At 36.4% G+C, this 19,703-nt stretch overlaps 1 protein-coding gene and 2 pseudogenes across 1 annotated transcript; 1 reads left to right on the forward strand and 2 right to left on the reverse strand.

Moving 5' to 3' along the window:
- Positions 1-7,150: 7,150 nt before the first annotated feature.
- On the reverse strand, positions 7,151-7,812 carry LOC149154419 (LOB domain-containing protein 1-like; annotated as a pseudogene).
- Positions 7,813-13,896: 6,084 nt separating this feature from the next.
- On the forward strand, positions 13,897-15,736 carry LOC149154420 (UPF0496 protein 4-like). The gene is made up of 3 exons (XM_089444141.1): positions 13,897-13,987; positions 14,351-14,490; positions 15,158-15,736. Exons 1-3 carry the CDS (start codon positions 13,897-13,899, stop codon positions 15,734-15,736), a joined length of 810 nt encoding a protein of 269 aa, XP_089300267.1.
- Positions 15,737-18,785: 3,049 nt separating this feature from the next.
- Positions 18,786-19,480, reverse strand: LOC149154421 (LOB domain-containing protein 24-like; annotated as a pseudogene).
- Between the last annotated feature and the right edge of the window lie 223 nt (positions 19,481-19,703).

A 19,703-nucleotide genomic window follows, 5' to 3' on the forward strand; every position in this document is an offset into this window, starting at 1 on the left:
AAAAATCCACACGAAATATTTTTTTGGTTAGCATCAAGTGTTTTAGTATGAATATAATATATAATTACGAATGCTTTCCCTGTTATTGCTTACCTTCCCCTTGCCGTGTGCAGACGGTGTTTGTAACGGCGTCGTCTACCGAGTGGTAAATTTGTTCAGAATCGGGTAAAATAATTTTTTAAAATCTCACTAATTTGAATCGTTTATTTATTTTTTACAAGTTTGAGACCTTTAATTTGGATATTTTATCACAATCTTGCATAAATTTTAGTAATTTATTTTAGTACTTTTCGGGGAAATTTCAAAGCTGATTACACTAAAGTCAAGATGGGGAATTTAAGTAAATATCAACAAAACTAAAGTCATAATTTTCTCCAAAAATAAAGAAACCGCAGGATACTTTTCACTTTGAAAGCAATTCTTGGAGGTTGTAGATGAGTATAAATATCTTTTTATAGTGATTGTAACTACTCACTTTCACTATTTTTGAGGATTTATTTTAAATTATTTTGTTTTCTTTTAATAAGCAGGGTTTATTTTTATTTATTTTCTTCTTAGAAGTATTAAACATTTTTATAATTTTCATTTAAAAATGTTTTTTATTTGTTTTTATTAGATTTTTTTGGTATTAATTTATTATCAATAATTTATTTGTGTTTAGTATTGATAAAATTTAATATCAATTAAATTTACATTTTCAAGCAATTTAATTTGTGAAGTAATATTTTATGTTGCAATAGGGTTTAGGGTTAATGACAATATTATCCTCAAGTCCCCTATTCTACTATTCTACTGGATTTAGGTCTATCTCATTGTTAAGGATGCTTTTACATATTATAATTCAAGGGATATTGTCACAAGTTTTTTATGATAATTTTTTCTCAATGTGTTTATTTTTATTAGGTATTCATTTTTATAGGTTATTTTGATAAATGTTGACTCACCAAATCAAGAGGATATGACCATATTTTGTTAATATAAAGTGGAGAACATAGCATGTATTCTAGTGAATTACACCATGTTTCCCATATAAACAATCATCTCTACTCCTCCCTATTTCTTTATAAAAATCATTGATATTAATTATGATGTCTTACATTCAAAAATCAATAATTTACAAGATTATATGTTTCACAGTAAACAACATATTTTATTATTTTTTATTATAACCAATATTAACATATTTATCATCAAAAATCTTTTTTTTCAATGTAAAAATCAGCATCATCTCAACTCTTTCTTCCTACTCTACAAAAACTATATATTCAATAAAATAATTAGATTCTCAATCTAGACTCATGTTAATCAAATCATCCTCTCTGTTCCTTCTTACTTCTTACTATTTTACATAAGACAATTAAATAATTAAACTCTCCATCAAAACTTATGTTAATCACATTTTTATATCTTATTTATAGAGTGAAAATATTTGTTATTAAAAATAATTCCTTAATATTATCATGTGAATGATCATGTGAATATCATTTCACGTGAGAAAGTAAGAAATAGAAATAAAATTAAGAAAATAATGTATTTATATTTTTCAGTTCTCCAAAATTTAAGAATATAAATAATTGTAAGCGCAGATAATGATCGCGCCCCAACGACGTCCTCAATTCCCACTTAACCAGAAAGATTGTTCTACTTGTTTGATTAGAGAGAAAGAGAGAGAAGGGCAGAGTCATGACCCTGTCATCGGTACTCTTCGAAGGTGTACGGTCTCCGTGACAAAAATCTTACGAGTAGCGCCGTGTGTAAAACAGTTGTTTGTTTGCATTTTAATTCATAAAATGCTGATCATGATACTATAGACTTGACTTTCACCTTGCGTTCACATGGTACATTTTTTAATTATTCTCTAGCAATCGTGATGGGTATTTCGTCTAAGAAGGGACCTACCAACCAAACTGTTGGCAAAAATAATAATGGTGAATGTAAGGGTGATTTAAAAATATAAATTATTTTAACTAATAAAAAATGATCTGTTATGATTTAATCTAAAATATGATATTGTTAATTGAAATTATTTTTTATAATTATTCTATAAAACAATTATATATAACCAGAGTTATATGGTGGTAAGTTACCTATTTTTATATAGGTGATTTTATTTTGATATAGTTTTATATAAAAATAACCATAAAATGCTTATTATTATTATTAAATTTTAAGAATGTATAATTTATTATAATATAAGTATTCAACTTAATGTTTGTTCTATGATGTTTTATATTAATATTTCTTTTATGATGTGATGTTTTATATTAATATGATGTGTTATTATAAAAATGATTTATAGGAAGGTTTTGAGTTACAAGGGTTATAAATTCAAAAAAATTCAATTATCACATAAGTCTGCTAAAAATTTTTCCAATTAAATTTGAGTAGTTGTCATTAATTTTATTGTGAACTATTAAGAATTGATTTTTTGAGTTAGACAAGTGAATCACATAAAACTACAAAAGGTGATATAGCAATGCCTCTGAACTTAAACTATAAATATAGTCAACAAACATAATTGAAACAAAATGACATGATTAAAAAGTAGGCAATATTATTACGATACATGTAGAATTGTTTAGAATATTATAGATATCCACTACAAAGGTTTAAAGTGCAAATTTGCAAAAGAAATAGGTATGATATGATGTGTACTCTCAACAAAAAAGAAACAAGTAAATATTGAAACTTTTCCATCATAAAATTTAGTTTTTATAGCATGTATTTATAGAAAAAGGTGAACTTCATAGATCATCCTCCTTTCAAGAAGGATTGAAAACTTCAAATTTGTAACATAATTCTAATAAAAGATTTTTTGTTCAAGAACAAGTTGAAGTAAAACTAAGCAGATTGCTCAAACTTGTTTTTATGGCAATGAGGATCAAGCCACTGTATAGGAGAACCTCTTGGTGTCATTGTAGTTCCTTTACTACCAATCATGTCTCACAAAGCTTTTATCTTATTTTCATGCCCTTTTGAACTGTTGTTTTCATATGCTTCCTTTAATTTTTGCATAAATTGTTGTTTCCTCCCAACTCTATTAAACTCTTGTTGTTTTGCCAATGAATGTGGAGCTCCATCTCACCTCCTAAAAAATGACTCAAAACTAGGTAAATGTGTTTTGACGAGGAATTCAACCGCACCATTGATCACGAATTCAAAATGCATCAAACCCGACAGAAGAGAAGCCCCACGTTTAGAGAGGGCATCTGCCTCTAAATTATGCCCCCGAAATACATGATGGAAGGAGTGTTAAAATTCCACAAAGGAATCTATATACCATTAATTAGATATGCAATTACATATATATAGGAGTATTGTCTCAAGATAGGAAAACTATCTTGGACATACAATCTGTTGGTTGAGAGAATATCTCAACCACACACCAAACTAGGGAAACCACTCCTATAGAATAAGAACATACTCTTTACATAGACAGTCACAACTGAGACAAGTAGGAATTAATATTCCAACACACCCCCTTAATGAGTACTTGTCTCGATATCAATATGTGAAGTCTAGTTGTGATCAAACATAAAAGAATATGTTGATGTCCATATAAAGGAGCAACCATCCACTGGAATGCATGGGTACTAACCACTGCAACCGCCAGTCTTGTAGGATGTCCTTCGCATACATGGTTCTTTCAACCATTATAAATGCACACCTGTACCTGTACCTGTAAATCCCCCTCCAATATCATCATGGGTTTTATCGAATTAACTATAACCATGCTCTGGGTTTTATCGGATCACCCCCAACCATGCCTCCAAGGAATCTCAGCCACTAGGGCTAAACACAACCACCAAGGCTCAACACAGCCACGAAGGCTCACCATAGCCGCTCTGGGCCACAAATTTGCTACTAAGGCACTCTAGCCACTTTAGGCCACAAACCTGCCACTAGGGCACTCCATCCACTTTGGGCTACAAACCTGCCACTAAGGCACTCGAGCCACTAAGGCTCACCAAAGACCCGACTCAACTAGGCCGAGGGTTTTCTCGGCTAACCCTAAACCATGCCAACAGGGAATCTCTGTCCCACTTCACTCTTACATGTGGTTTCTAGCTTACCACAAACCAACACTACAAATACAAAGTGGTTTTTAGATTACCACGAACTATATGGGGGTACACATGCCTTACAAGGCTTACAAAACAACTCCAACTTTTGGAGTTACCAGGTACATACATTACAAAGACCACTACAAAACATCCTAGACTTGCTTACTAATAAAATGTGTGACTCATAATACAACATAATAGAGTCTATTCCACAAACATAAACAAATTCATACTAGCTTTCACTTAGTTGTCCATCATCTTTTAATCGTTGTTGATATTCATTTAACATCTCGGATGTCTTTTTTTTTTGTCAATTAAGTCTTGGAACTCCATGCTTAGCCTATCGTCATTTGTTAGAGTCGCGAATTCTAACAAAAATAACTTTACCTAAATTGAGTTAGCTAGGCTCAATAAGACACAAAAATTTTATCCATAATTCCAAGACATAAAATCAACTTGCATATTAACCAAACATCATATTTCTCTATCTCTACTCCACATGACTTTTGACCACTATTTACCAACAAAAAGCAATAACACGACAACCGGCTCTCCACTCAGTTGAACTCCAACTTTAATTTTTGCGAAGTTTCCTTCTTGTCCAATGGTTTCTTTATCAATTTTAGATCACCTATACAAGCTAATATCTGGTCCCATCTCCAGATTGTGAGACCCAACACCATGATCAAACTCATTTCCATATCCCCTTTCATTTACAGTGATGAATGGTGATGTTTCAAGAGCTTCTGCCACTGCATCCTCAGTAAGCAGCTCATTGTCATCCATAGCATGTAAATCCAAAAGCCCAGCACCAAACTCAGCTCTAATTTCGAGGGTCATGAACACGTCGATGGTAGCCCCAGGGGGAGTAAAAGGCTCTCGTAGAGACTCGGCACCGAGGTTCATGCTTCTTAATATCTTAAACAACTTTTGCTTCTCCTTCATCAACGGAGAGCCAATACCATCTCAACAGGAAGGCCGCCCCCAGTTCCGCCTCCAGGATTCCCTCATCTTTTGAACAACAGGTTGGTCACTGGCATGCCCAAGGGGCACAACAGACTCAGGCCGTCGGGGAGCCTGGGTTCTTGTTTTTAGTCGACACTTGCCAGCCTGCAGAGGATCTCCAGCATCCCAAGAATGAAATTTTGCACATCTTCAACCAGTTTCCCGAGAATCCCATGGTGTTGTAAGTGGGGAAGAGCTCGACGGGGAGATTTTGTTCGTTTATGGACGAGTAGGAAGGGGGGAAAGAGTTTTGGTTGAAGCAGAAGGGACACGTCCACATCTTTGTCTGGTAATCGACGTGGGCATAGGGGTTTAGGATGGCACAACAGGACTTGCAAAGGAGAGGGTCGTATGGGAGAAGTGGGATTGGGAGTGGGTGTGGTTGAGTCTCCTCCGCCTGTGCCGCCATCAGGGGCGTGCACAGGATGCCCAACACGATCACCATTCGCGCCGCTTCAAACTGGGAGCTTAGCCATTTGTTCCATGCCCACCGAAGCCCGTCCATCGCCTCTAGCTCGTTGAAATCCATGAGTCCCATGCTCATAGAGATCAAACTAGATTTAACAATAATAACAGATGCCCTCTTTTCTACCTATTTGTCTCCTCTCCTCCCCGAACGAATTTTATCGGATTCACCACTTTTGTGTTCTGCCCCATTTTAAACAATTGAATTCAAACCCCAAATTAAAGAGCAGAGATATTCATGGACAAACAAGTGAAGGGAAAAAACAAACAAAACACTAATCAAATTCTTTATTTCCTTCCACCCAGAACAGGCCAAGATTACTCAGCGCAGGACGGACCAAGCCCTCAAGGCTCTGATACCATGTTAAAATTCCATAAAGGAATCTATATACCATTAATCAGATATGCAATTACATAGATATAGGAGTATTGTCTCAAGATAGGAAAATTATCTTGGACATACAATCTGTTGGTTGAGAGAATATTTCAACTACACACCAAACTAGGGAAACCACTCCTATAGAATAGGAACAGACTCTTTACAAAGACAGTCACAACTGAGACAAGTAAGAATTAATATTCCAACAAGGAGATGGCACAAAGGAATGAGGGCAATAACAAATTGATGTTCTCCATCCAACGAAATAAGGGAGGCACCTCAAGAGAGTTCCATCCATGAACCCACATTGAGTCACCCACAAGAATCTTCTTAATGGCAAGCCAAACAAGACATTGGAACACCCCATAGTGCCACCACCTCTGCCCAACAATTTGAACCAATTTGAACCAGGTCCTCCAGACTAGTAGAAATGGAAAGCATGAGATGGATTGAGTTTTATATAGACACCACAACCACGCTGACAACCAAAGGAAGCCCCATCAAAATGATAAGAAATTGAAAGAGAGACCAAAGAGATTTGTACACACAAATCACACTTTGTTATATTTTATTGATCTCAATTGTTACATATTTATAGTATAAAGATTAATGACTATGACACATCCAATAGACAGCTATTACAACTCACACATAGGAATTTAACAACTTCTAAATTGATACCTAGGAAATCATGATGACAACCACACATGACATGGAAGCATTATTTCCAACTCAAAATACTAGATGGGAAAGAATTCCTCCCAAATCCTTAAAAGAAACACAACGCTTATGGGGTTTTGGTTTCCATGGTCAAATCTCGAGTAAGTTAGCAAGAATTTTGAAACTTGATTGCAAAACCTTGGCTCTGAGTTATTTCTCCAGCCTTACCCTGCTTCCATTCCTCAGGAATAGAATGAGCTTACCTGCTACACCGGAATTTATGACCCATTCCAACTACTTACAAGATCTTCAAGGCAACGCATTGCAAGCAAACGTATCTAGTTCAGCCAAATATTTAGTATAAATTTAAAATAATTGGAGAAATTTGCCAACAAACTTCCGGAAGAGAAATCAGATCCAATAAACCTAAGCGGTCGAAACATAATTCGATTTGCATTCTATAGCATTTATGCATACATCTAGGACTCACGGCCCCGACTCATGACGCCCGCCAGAGGGGAAAAGCTTGAACCTACAGCTTGTATCAATAATTAAGCAACACTGAATCGTTTTCCCTTCATTTCGAGATTGGCTCCCATAGCTGCATAGGATCAAGATCATCTGAAACGTGTGTCTTCACTGTGTAGCGGTGACCCATTATAATAATGTAGACCACAACCTCCGTCAAGGAGGGTTAAGAGATTAGCATGTCGCATACTAATATCAGCCAGCTGTGTTTGTGCGGAAACCATTTGTGATTGCAGCTCTGCTATTTTATTCTGGAGATCATTGATTACACCTACAGAGCCATGTATAGGATCTCGAACTCTTTCCTTTGCTTCGTACACCATGCTGTTTACTGCCTCACCTCTCTGTTCAACCGGAAGACCCTGTAACACCGGAATGGATAATCTCTATCACATATATTGTTTCTGCTAATCTGAAAGCTCAAAGCTTGAAGATCAGTATAATCAGATATGACCTAGACATTACAAGTTCGATCAAACCTGTAAAAAAAATTATACTAAATTCGTCCATAACACAGTAAAGTAATCTAATCGAACAAACCTGTAGTAATTTGATGACATGCCCATTACCGAAGACTCTGTGTACCAACAAGAATTTCTCCGTGTTATCCTGTGGAAAATATGGCGCGAGAACGCAGTTCTGTGAACATTTCTTTCTCTGGATCTTACAAGCAGCGCAGGGAGATGTCGACCACTTCGAATTAGCAGACATGTCTGCAAAACAAAAATCCAGACGAAATATTTTTTTGTTAGCATCAAGTGTTTTGTGTGACAATATAATAACGAATGCTTCCCCTGTTATTGCTTACCATCCCCTTGCTGTGTGCAGACAGAGTGTTTGTAACAGCGTCGTCTACCGAGTGGTAAATTTGTTCAGAATCGGCAAAATCAAAATCTGGCAAATTTGAATGGCTGATTTTTTATTTATTTTTATAAGTTTGAGACTTTTAATTTGGATATTTTATCAAAATCTTGTATAAATTTTCATGGCAAATTTCAAAGCTGATTACACTAAAGTCAAAATGGAGAATCCAAGTAAATATCAGTAAAAGTAAAGTCATGATTTTCTCCCAAAAAGAAAGAAACAGAAGTCTAGCTTTATGGGAGCAACCCTTCGAGGTTGTAGATGAGTACAAATATTTAGGAATTATAGATATTTTATAGTGATGGTAATTACTCACTTTTATTATTTATTATTTTTTAGGATATTGATATATAGATATTAATATATGGAAATTCCATATATTGATATCTGAAATCCCATATCTCCGCTGAAATCCCATATCTCCGCTCACGATTTGGACTAATATTTGGGGTAGTAGTAAAAGATTGGGCCGAGTCCGATTGGTAGAACGAAAGTCACTGGATTACAAGCGATCAATCACATCAAATTCAAATTTGATCTCCTTCCATACTTCACAAGCAGCAGCTAGTTCAGGACTCCATTTACAAGCTTCACGGATCACTTCATTACCTTCACGAGCAAGATCACGTCCTTCATTACGAGCTTGTACACAAGCTTCTAGAGCAACCCGATTAGCTACTGCACCAGGTGCATTTCCCCAAGGATGTCCCAAAGTTCCCCCACCAAACTGTAGTACGGAATCATCCCCAAAGATCTTGGTCAGAGCAGGCATATGCCAAACGTGAATACCTCCTGAAGCTACGGGCATAACACCTGGCATAGATACCCAATCTTGAGTGAAGTAAATACCACGACTTCGATCTTTTTCGATAAAATCATCACGCAGTAGATCAACAAACCCTAAAGTTACGTCTCGTTCCCCTTCAAGTTTACCTACTACAGTACCGGCGTGAATATGATCTCCACCGGACATACGCAATGCTTTAGCCAGTACCCGGAAATGCCTTACCATGATTTCTTTGTCTGTCAATAACTGCATGCATCGCGCGGTGAATGTGAAGAAGTAGGCTGTTGTCTCGGCAATAATGAGCCAAAGAAGTATTTGCAGTAAAACCTCCCGTCAGGTAGTCATGCATAACGATAGGAACTCCCAATTCTCTTGCAAATACTACCCTTTTCATCATTTCTTCACATGTACCTGCAGTAGCATTCAAATAATGTCCCTTAATTTCACCCGTCTCAGCCTGAGCCTTATTAATTGCTTCCGCACAAAAGACAAAACGATCTCTCCAGCGCATGAATGGTTGGGAATTTACATTCTCATCATCCTTAGTAAAATCGAGTCCACCACGGAGACATTCGTAAACTGCTCTACCATAGTTTTTGGCTGATAGACCCAATTTTGGTTTGATAGTACATCCCAATAAAGGACAACCATATTTGTTCAATTTATCTCTTTCAACTTGGATACCATGAGGTGGACCCTGAAAAGTTTTGGAATAAGAAGGGGGAATCCGCAAATCTTCCAAACGTAGAGCCCGTAAGGCCTTGAATCCAAATACATTACCTACAATGGAAGTGAACAAGTTAGTAACAGAACCTTCTTCGAAAAGGTCTAAGGGGTAAGCTACATAGGCAATAAATTGAGTCTCCTCTCCAGGAACGGGCTCGATGTCATAGCATCGCCCCTTGTAACGATCGAGACTAGTAAGTCCATCGGTCCAAACAATGGTCCATGTACCGGTGGAAGATTCAGCAGCTACTGCTGCTCCCGCTTCTTCAGGTGGCACCCCGGGTTGAGGAGTTACTCGGAATGCTGCCAAGATATCTGTATCTTTGGTCTGATATTCAGGAGTATAATAAGTTAATCTGTAATCTTTAACACCAGCTTTGAATCCGACACTAGCTTTAGTCTCTGTTTTTGGTGACATAAGTCCCTCCTTTATTAATAATTATTTCTCGCAAGGACGAGGTCTGCTCGACATGGACCGAACGTAAACAATCAATTTTTACAGAAATATCCTACAAAAAGTCGTCCGTTATTGGGGTGCTAGATACACTCTCATTGTATTATTTTGTTTTTCTTTAATAAATAGGATTTATTTTATAATTTTTATTTAAAAAAAGTTTTTAATTTGTTTTATTAGATTTATTTGTTTGTATTAATTTATTATCAATAATTTATTTGTGTTTAGTATTGGATAAAATTTAATATTAATTAAATTTATATTTTCAGATAATTTATTTTGTTAGGTCATATTTTATGTTACAGGAGGGTCTAGGGTTAATGACAATATTATCCTCAAGTCTCCTATTCTATGTGACTTAGGTCTACTTTATTGTTAAGGATGCTTTTACATATTATAATTCAAGGGATATTGTCACAAGTTTTTTATGATAATTTCTTCTCAATGTGTTTATTTTTATTAGGTATTCATTTTTGTAAGCTATTTTGATAAATATTGACTCACCAAATCAAAAGGATATGACCATCTTTTATTAATATAAAGGGGAGAACATAGCATGTATTCTAGTGAATTACACCATGTTTCCCACATAAACAATCATTCTACTCCTCCCTATTTCCTTATAAAAAACATTTATATTAATTATGATGTCTCACATTAAAAATTCAATAATTTACAAAATTATATGTTTCACAGTGGACAACATATTTTATTATTTTTTATTATAATCAATATTAACATATTTATTATCAATTTTTATTTTTTTCCAATGTAAAAATCATCATTTCCACTCCTTCCTACTACTTCACAAAAACTACATATTCACTCCACTCCTTCCTACTACTTCACAAAAACTACATATTCAGTAAGACATTAATAATTAGACTCATTAAGACATTAATAATTAGACTCATCAAAACTTATATTAATCGCATCATCTCCACTCCTTACTACTTTACAAAAAACACTAAATAATCAGACTCTCAATCCAGACTTAGGTTAATCACATTTTTAATATCTCAGTTATAACTAGAGTGAAAATATTTGTTATTAAAAATAATTCCTTTAAACTATCATTTTACATGAGAAAGTAAGAAATAAAAATAAAACTGAGGAAAGGAAATTATTATATTTCATAGTTATCCAAAATTTAAGCATATAAATAATTGTAAGAGGGGATAATGATCGCGCTCCCAACAACGTCCTCAATTCCCACTTAACCGGTGGAAGATTGTTTCTAATTGTTTGATTAGAGAGAAAGCGAGACAAGGGCAGAGTCATGACCCTGTGGTCGGTGGTCTTCGAAGTTGTACGATCTCCGTGACAAAAATCTGACGAGTGGCGCCGTGTGTAAAACAGTTGTTTGTTTGAATTTTAATTCATAAAATGCTGATTATGATACTATAGACTTCACTTTCACCTTGTGTTCACATGGTACATTCTTTTATTATTCTCTGGCAATCGTGATGGGTATTTCGTTTAAGAAGGGACCTACCAACCAAACACTTCGGTGAAAATAATAATGATGAAGATAAAGCTAATTTAAAAATATAAAACTTTTAGTAATAAAAAATGATCTGTTATGATTTAGTCTAAAATATGATATTGTTAATTGAAATTATTTTTTTATAATTATTCTATAAAACAATTATATATAACGAGAGTTATACGGTGGTAAGTTACTAAGTTGCTGTATTTTTATATAGCTGATTTTATTTTGATCTAGTTTTATACAAAAATATCCATAAAATGTATATTATTAAATTTTAAGAATGTATAATTTATTATAATACAAATATTTGAGATAATGTTTTTTTAATGATATAATGTTTTATATTAATATTTATTTTATGATACGATGTCTTATATTAATATGATGTGTTGTTATCACAATGATTTACAGGAAGGTTTTGAGTTACAAAGGTTATAAATTAACAAATAAAAAATCAATTGAGTTGCGATTGTGTGGAGATTGTTTTGAAGATACTGCAATCTTGATGTTAATTCCTTCTCATTTTTCTAAATTGGATTCCATTTATATAAATCTTTTGGAAAACATTGATAAATTCAACCACCAACATTAATGCAGAACCTAGTGTCTTCTAGAGAAGTCGGTGTCTTCTGGAGAAGTCGGCAGCAAGCGGCTATAGTCGGCGTAAAGAGGCTACAGTCGGCGGATTGTTGTAGAATTTACGGCTATCCATGTGTATAAATCATTATTTTTAGTAATGAAATGTCAAGCTCATTTTCATGAGTCTTCAGTGTGTTCTGTGTTTAGTTGTGTGCTGTATAGTTTCTAAGTTGGTATCGAAGCTCAGGAGAGCTTGAGGAGACACAGCTCACTACAAGGATTGAGAGGCCAGAAGCAGAGTGAGTCTGTGCAGCCGTTAAATCTCATTTTAATTGCTGTTCGGAGAGGCGCAGCCTTATAGTAGGTTATGAGATCCTACAATTGAAAGAGTCCTTAAAAGGGAGTAATCCGTTGTGGAATATAGCCGAGGGTTTCGGCTTAGTGGTGTGCGTTATGAAGACTGGTGTGGAGTGCAAGTTGAAGCCCTGTTGTGGACAAGAGTGTTGTCGTCAAAGCCCTATTGTTGAGCCCTGTGTTGCAAGGTTGTTGTGAGGCTATTGGGTGATTGACGTGTTATTTCTGTGAGATCGAGACGTGGGTTTCATCGTGCTGTGTAGAAACAAAGATTGCAGCCCGAAAGTTCGCCATGTGGCCTTGTGGCATTGTATGACGAGAACATCTAGATCTGGGGGCGTTGTAGCGCTTTAGGCCAGCAAAGTTTTTTGTGCTTAATGCTTTTGAAGCTTGGGTTGTGAGATGTTGTGAGACCGCTTATAAGGGTGAGCCTAATTGCTTGAGAGCCAAGTGGAGTGCATATTGTGCAATTTGGTGTTGTGTTGTTGGAACCTAGTGGAGGACGCCAAGATTAGTGCATGTGTTGTGATGAACCCGAAGTGAAGGGAAGACAACGACCAAGTCTGTTGTGACACTGAAGAAAAATATGAAGGAGGAATCCATCTCTATTTTGAGTAGGCGTTGAGCGTTGCATAGAGGCAAAAAGGTCTGTGTGAGTTGTCGCAGGGTTGAAGCCCAAGTTGCCTAGTGTCGTGGAGTGATAGTAAGTCCTGAAGGCTTGGTAGTGTGAATGCCGAGTGGAGAGTGATATAGTTCTGTATGAGAGTTTCCAACTGGGGTTTGACTATGTCGTGCATGTAGTTGTCCAGGCATTGTATTCGATGGTCGCTTCTGGTGTAGCTATGTATCATGTATAGTTGACGATATTTGGGACAGTGTGTTAAAATCATGGTGTGTTGAAGTAGATTGGCGTGAAATTTGCGTGGAAGGAATCTGGCGTGGAGTGTGTCTGGGAGCGTGTGAATCTTTGTCATTGAAGGCCTCTTCGTCATTGAAGGCCATCAAAAGGAAATTGCTCCATCTCGAAACTGGAGAAGAGAAGCTTGTTTCTGCTCAAGCCATGCGAAGTATGGAGTAAAAGTCTTATTTGGTTCTATGATTAGAGTGATGGGTCAGCAAAAGAGACTCAAACAATCACGGAGAAAATTGAAATACTTAAAGAGAAAGAATGAAATGGTAGAAATTGCAGAAGAAATGTTTCCAGTTACAAAATTTATGCTTAATGAAGATCTGAATCAGATAGAAGAATTTGAAGACACTGATACAATACTGAAATGATTAATGCCAGTTCTGCCAATTTTCTCAGGTAAAAATTTTAAGCTTTGGGCAATTAAAATGGAAGGATTGCTTGGTTCAGTAGATTTATGGAAATTTGTCCAAGAAACTTCTATGAATTTGAATGATAAATGTAGAAATGCAACAACATTGTTTCTCATCATATCAGCTTTAGAAGAAAATATTTTGTCTAGTATTTTGTATGAATTTGGTGAAATATGTAATGCAAAAATATTTTGGGATATTCTTGAAATGAAATACAGTATGGAGGGTAGTGAGAAAGCTGAAATTAATGAAGGAGTCGTTGCTAAAAGTGATTGTGTTGAAAGCATCATAGCTGGGATTAAGGATGAAAGTATGTCTTTAACTGACAATAGCGTAGCATGTGATAGTAAGGAAATTACCTGTGATGCAGAAAATTATGAAGTCAAATTTGATGACAATTATGTATCCCATGATGAGTGGTTAAATATGATGCATGAAAAGCATCTTATTGATGAGTTGTTGTTTGGTGAGAAGAGTTTCCTACCTCCATACACAAATCAAATGCAGGACAACATGTTTGCAGTAACAAAATTGGCGAAAGAGGTTGAAGACATGAATCAACCAACCATGTCAGCAAAGAAAAATGAAGGAAGCAAAGCTCTTTCCAAAGAGCACGATGACAAAAATCAATATGGTTTTGTTTATGAATCTAACATTGTTTTTGAGTGTGCAGATATTGACAATAAGGAAGAAGCATCAAAACTTGAAGAAATTGCAACCATTAAGGCCAAGTATGGGTCCCAAGAACGTGAAGCAATGTTGAAGAATGTTAACCTGCAATCAAGAAAGGAGAAGCTCCATCACTATTTTATGGCAAGAAAAGTGAAGATGAAGTTGCATCAACAAATGAACAAGAATGGACCTTTTAGCAAGAAGACAAAAATGAAATGTTTGTTGTAAGCCTAGCTGAGACTTAGACCAGCAGGCATGTCAATTAGGAGTATGTTTACAGTGTCTTATATATTGTATAGTTGTCATATGGTTGGATTTAAGGGGGAGTGTTGGAAAACATTGATAAATCCAACCACCAACATTAATGCAGAACCTAGTGTCTTCTAGAGAAGTCGGCGTCTTCTGGAGAAGTCGGCAGCAAGTGGCTATAGTCGGTGTAGAGCAACTACAGTCGGTGGATTGCTGTAGAATTTATGGCTATCCATCTGTATAAATACTTATGTTTAGTAATGAAATGTCAAGCTCATTTTCATGAGTCTTCAGTGTGTTATGTGTTTAGTTGTGTGTTGTATAGTTTCTAAGTAAATCCCCTCACTTTCTGATCAATCAACCAAAGCCATAGATCCTTTGGAGCACAGAAATCTGAAAACCAAGGATGGCCCGACTGTGGTTTCCTGTATTTCCTTCAGTACTGTTGGCTGCTTTTCATGGATTCCCTTCACCAGTTTCCTTCAATGCTAGATCCAACTCTTCTAATGTACACGCCTCTAAAAATTTTACTCATCCTGATCTTCTTACCGTTTTTTAGAATCTCTTAGCAGCCGATCTGCAGTGCTTGATTGTCTCTGATGAGGACTATTCGTATCTGAGTGCGCGGTGGCTACAGCAAGCCCTGGATGGCATCTGTTTGTCTGCATATTCTGGTGCAGAGGAACTATTTCCCCACCATATTCGCCAGGTTCTTGATTTAAATCAAGACTGTAGAAAGTGGGTAAACAGGTATCTGGATGACACAATTAGTCTCCTCGATGTATGCAATGTCATAAAAAATTGGCTCCCTAGAATTGCCCATTGCCAACAGTTCCTTCAGATTGCAATCCACTGCTTGGACGGGGCGGAGAATACGAGTGAGATTCAGTTTTGGAGAGCCCGGAGAGCTCTGGCCAAGTACCTAAGCATGATGAACATGCGGGCAGAGGAGAGATCGCAATTGAAGAAATGCAAGTCGTTATTGAAGCGAATGGGAGAACGATCTGTTGCTCCGGTATCGGATGCGAGCTCCAGCAGTGTCAGTGAATTTACAGGTGTAATGAATACATGCAAGGCGACTACTGTGTTCGTGTGTGGGGCAGTTGTGGCGGCGTTGTCGTTTGAACCCACGAAATAGTCGTTCTCACTTCTTGCGAATAAGTGCGCAGGTCAGTCCGGATCTTGGCCTGCGGCTTTCTTGAAGTTGCCTTGCGGAATGAAGAAAGAGATGGAGAAAAGGGAAACAAAGCGCAACTCTGCGTTATTGCTAGAGGTGAGCATGGCACCAAGGGTTTCACTTAAGAACCATTTGATAGGTTTATGTTGGCTCTGCTTCCTTTTATTAGAAAAAATCATTATTTTGGTCTTGTTAGTATTGACTTGCATCTACACTGCTCTACAAAAATGCTTAAGGGCATATAAGGGAATTTGTAATCCATGGGCCGATTTAGAAATCAATACAATAGCATCAACATATAAAAGAAGCTTTATCACAAACTCCCCCAACCGAACACCATCTCCACCTTGCATATTTAGCCACTCTTCCAATTTATCAATATATAGACCAAAAAGAGTATGGGATAGAGGACAACCTTGCTTGACTCCAATGTCACTTCTAAAGCTTTATGAAATACCTGCTGAGGTTCTAATTTTGACTTTCACTTCTTCATAAAGTAAATGGACACTGACTCTATAATGCACAGGAATTTCAAGTTCTTCCATTCTATGCCACAACTTATCCTTAGGGACTGTGTCAAATGCTTTTTTGAAGTCAACGAAGCAGCAAAATACTTGTTCTTTGTCCTCCAGAACCTTTTCAATAATGTGTCTCAACATGATGCCATGATTCTACACCACAACTTATCCTTAGGGACCGTGTCAAATGCTTTTTTGAAGTCAACAAAGCAGCAAAATACTTCTTCTTTGTCCTCCCAAACCTTTTCAATAATGTGTCTCAACATGATGCCATGATCCACTGTAGAATATTTTGGCCTAAAACCCGCTTGTCCTCTTGCCCTCTTTTCTTTCACTTCTGCCCACTTGTTAATTTTATCTTCTACCATGCTGCCGAAAAGCTTTGCAAACAAAGGATTGATCATAATTGTTCTATAGTTGGATGGATTATTAATGTCTCCACCTTTAAAAAGGGGTATTTCTAGGCTAGTTGTCCAGTCTCTTGGGAATCTTTGTTGAATGATGTTGTTGAATATTTCCATGATGTGCGATGCAAGAGCGTTCATTCCCCATTTTAGATACTTTGCTTGAAGTTCAACCAAATCCTTTGCCTTTCCTGTTTTCAGCTTCTTAATTCCATTCTCCACCTCGTGTAATGTGAATAACTTTGAATATGTGAAATCCAAGCATTTCGACTTTTCTTATATAACACTCCTCAATATATTATTAACCAAATGCTTCCACAAACCAAAAAATCATTTTATTTATACATTAAATGGCTTTGAAGGATGATGATGAAATTAGTGGTGCGCTTCTCTTTAAAGCAAATTCATAAAATAAATTCACCTTCACTTACTCCTGGTGCGATGACCAGTGAGAATATAACCTCACACATCTCTCCCTCTGCGATTGGAATTGTGCTCAGGATATTTCTAGGTCACACAACATTTCTCAGTGACGGTATTCAATGGCAGCAACACACTACTGCTCCCACTGCGGTCGTTGTTGTAATCTCCATACATTCCACAACATTTGCATTCCGCTTTCTTTTTAATTTCAAATCTATGGAATTTTGAAAACGCCCAAAACACCAGCCACAACATTAGATGTGAGCTCCTCTCCTACAGTGGAGAATACCCACATCCTAAGTTAGCGGCCAAACATGAGCAGAAGGTTTCGGTGCCATTCTCTATGATTTTGCATTGGTTGAAGACGCCACTTCCCCGGATGGCATGAAATATGATCCCTTCAGCATTAGACCTCCGTCTGATTTCCCAGAGGCTGGCGCAGAACAGTCATAATTTGCAAAGGCATAGACTATAGCAGTGGCGGATAAATACCCCTTTCCAGAATTTTTTAGCCGGAAACGCTTTGGGAGAACAGGTACGTTAAAGAGGTATGCAACCACGATCGATGGTGTCCACACAGGTACATTAAACAACATCAAATTTGTTCAACAATATCTTAAAAAAATGCTTCATAGAAGTTCACACCAAAAACTCTATATATGCCGAAAACATTGCAGAAATGATCAAATCTAGCCAAGAAATTGGCCAAAGCAACTTGAATCAAGAACATGGCCAATTTACAAATAAATCTACGTACAAAACGTAAATTTACACACATAAACACTTAAATCAAACATTCAACTAATTTATTTACGTAGGATTAATAAACTCAAGGTTATCTCATATCTTCTTGGCTTTTTCATGAAGGATTCAGGCTAAAACATACTTTGATACCATGATATAAAATTGAAAAAGAGACTAAAGAAATTCCTATACACAAATCACACTTGTTATATTTTATTGATCTCAATGGTTACATATTTATAGCATATAGATTACTGACTATGACATATCTAGATAGCTATTACAACTCACACATAGGAAAACAACTATTTCTAGATTGACACCTAAGAACTCATAATAACAACCACACATAACATGGAAGCATTACTTCCAACACAAAATACCTGAAACCCGATGAGAAAATATTCCCCCAAATCCATAAAAGAAACACAATACTGATGGGGCTTTGGTTTCCATGTTCCAATCTCAAGGAAGTAGGTAACAATTTTGAAACTACTGACCATCTTGATTGCAAAACCTTGCCTCTGAGTTATTTCTCCAGCCTTACCCTGCTTCCATTCCTCAAGAATAGAATGAGCTTACCTGCTACACCCGAATTTATGACCCATTCCAATTACTTACAAGTAAATGTATTCAATTAAACTTAATTAATCTTCAATGCAATGCATTGTAAGCAAACGTATGCAGTTCAGCCAAATATTTAGTATAAATTTAAAATAATTGAAGAAATTTGCCAACAAACTTCCGGAACAGAAATCAGATCCAATAAACCTAAGCGGTCAAAACATAATTACATTTGCATTCTATATCATTTATGCATACATCTAGGACTCACGGCCCCGACTCATAATGCCCCCAAGGCAGGAAAAGCTTCAACCTACAACTTGTATCAATAATTAAGCAACATTGAATCTTTTTCCTTCATTTCCAGATTGGCTCCCATAGCTCCATAAGATCAAGATCATCTGAAAAGTGTGTATTTTCACTGTGCAGCGGTGACCCATTATAATAATGTAGATCACAACCTTCGTCAAGGAGGGTTAAGAGATTAGCATGTCGCATACTAATATCAGCCAGGTCTGTTTGTGTGGAAACCATTTGTGATTGCAGCTCTGCTATTTTATTCTGGAGATCATTGATTACGCCTACCTAGCCATGTACAGGATCTTGAACTCTTTCCTTTGCTTCGTACACCATGTTGTTTACTACCTCACCTCTTTGTTCAGTTGGAAGACCCTGTAACACCGGAACGGATTATCTCACCATAATCTCCATCACATATATATAGTTCTTGCTAATATGAAAACTCAAAGCTTGAAGATTAGTGTAATCAGATATGACCTAGACATTACAAGTTCGATCAAACATGTAAAAAAAATTATACTAAATTCGTCCATAGCACAGTAAAGTAATCTAATGGAACAAACCCGTAGTAATTTGATGACATGCCCATTACCGAACACTTTGTGTACCAACAAGAAATTCTTCGTGTTATCCTGTGGAAAATATGGCGCGAGCACGCAGTTTTGTGAACATTTCTTTCTGTGGATCTTACAAGCAGCGCAGGGAGATGTCAGCCACATCAGTGGCTTCGAATTAGTAGACATGTCGTTCATTTGCAAAAAAAAAATCCAGATGAAATGTTTTTTTGTTAGAAGCAAGTGTTTTAGTATTGTTTCGTGTGAGAATATAATATATAATTACAAATGCTTCCCCTGCTATTGCTTACCTTCCCCTTGCTGTGTGCGGTAGAGTGTTTGTAACGGTGTCATTTACCGAGTGGTAAATTTTCTTAGAATCGGGCAAAAAAAAATCAAAAAAACTAGTTGTAAGAGTATG

Source organism: Pinus tabuliformis, chromosome 9 (assembly GCF_031772625.1).
Source record: "Pinus tabuliformis cultivar Carrire ecotype Pingquan chromosome 9, CPIR1, whole genome shotgun sequence".
NCBI classification, from domain to species: domain Eukaryota; kingdom Viridiplantae; phylum Streptophyta; class Pinopsida; order Pinales; family Pinaceae; genus Pinus; species Pinus tabuliformis.